This window comes from Aspergillus ambiguus, assembly GCF_047715705.1.
Source record: "Aspergillus ambiguus strain CBS 117.58 unplaced genomic scaffold BDV59scaffold_66, whole genome shotgun sequence".
NCBI classification, from domain to species: Eukaryota; Fungi; Ascomycota; class Eurotiomycetes; order Eurotiales; family Aspergillaceae; genus Aspergillus; species Aspergillus ambiguus.
Genome location: NW_027395579.1, coordinates 84850 through 86146, shown reverse-complemented (window position 1 = coordinate 86146; position 1297 = coordinate 84850). Strand labels below are relative to the sequence as shown.

General features: G+C 54.4%; 1 protein-coding gene across 1 annotated transcript in view; it reads right to left on the bottom strand.

The window, feature by feature from the left end:
• Positions 1–863: 863 nt before the first annotated feature.
• Positions 864–1297, bottom strand: part of BDV59DRAFT_150054 (Pfs, NACHT and ankyrin domain protein) — a 5208-nt gene continuing 4774 nt past the window's right edge. Inside the window, exon 5 of the mRNA XM_073687350.1 lies at positions 864–1292. Coding sequence (XP_073542814.1) covers positions 1276–1292 — 17 coding nt within the window. The 3' untranslated portion in view covers positions 864–1275. The remainder of the gene's footprint in view (positions 1293–1297) is intronic.

Below are 1297 nucleotides of genomic sequence, written 5' to 3'. Positions count from 1 at the left end.
AGAAACCCATGCCACTCCCGGCTTACCGCCCGATACTGCCGCCGGCGCGCCTCGACATGCCCGGGGGCCTCCTGGAGCCCCCGCGCGTACACCGGTCACATGGACGAGCAGAAGGAGCCGCTCAAGGAATTTATCGATATCCTGCTGGTAGCGTATCACGGCCCCCTCCCGCCAGAGTACCTGATCCTCCTGGCCGATGCGCCGAAGCTCTAGAAATTCATCCCGTAGCCAGCCCGTCTCAAGGACCCGATTAAGCAACCATCGCTCTCCGGTAGTAGGTAGTGCAGCCCGTGTACGGGGATCCTTTAGGAAATTCCATCCGCGTTGATTATTGGTAGGGTCGTCCCGGAGCTCATGGAGAGCTAGACGTGGTACGACCTCTTCGCGGATCTCCTCCTCGTGTAGGAGAAAGAGCCCCTCTAGCTGAGCCTGGGCTAGCTGGACCTGCTTAGCGATAAACTGACGGAATCCCGACATGCTTAGCTGTAGCTCCTTATAGCTGAGCGTCTGCTCGTCGTCGCTCCAATAGATATAGCCCATGCTCGTCGTACTATTCTGGATCTTCTTCCCATAGGCCCGTAGCCGCGTAATCCAGCCAAACGGGGCACGCACCCCGAACATTAAAAACTGCTCCCGCATCTCATCCAGGGCGTCAGCTGGGTAGGTCACCTGGCCGGCTTCGGCGAGCTGAACCGCCTGCGGAGCCACCAGCATCTGGGCGATTTTCACGAGCCCTGACAGATAGCTCGTATAGCTATAGGGCTTCAGAAACGTCTGCTGCTTAACGTCAATTCCTAAAACGGCAAGAAACCCGACAAGGGTACTTTCAAAGAGGTCCCCTTTTAGAGTATGGTCGAGTAAGGCAATCGAAAATGCTAGGCAGGCCGTATCCAGCAGTCCTTTAGTCTGTTTCTGCTGATTAACGCGCTGCAACGGTTGATATATTATCGACGGAGAAGTCTTAAGAATGAGTTTATGAGGAGGTCCGATTGATGATACTCTTCGAATTCGCCTTTATCACCAAATCCTAAGACATGTGACAGTCATGGAGCCGCTACCCGGATTTTCTGCATAGTACACTGCGTAGCGCATGTTATGGAGTTAACCCATAACACGTTATCCAATAACGGTTGGACGATCTACTGATGGCCGCACTCTGGCGCAGCTAGGAGTGCCTCGCCATATGCACCACCCTCGACATTAATACCCGCTCCATCATCATACAACATTTGGACGATCTCTCGATGCCCCCCCACTGACGCAGCCTGGACAGAGTTACCATATTGACCACCCTGGA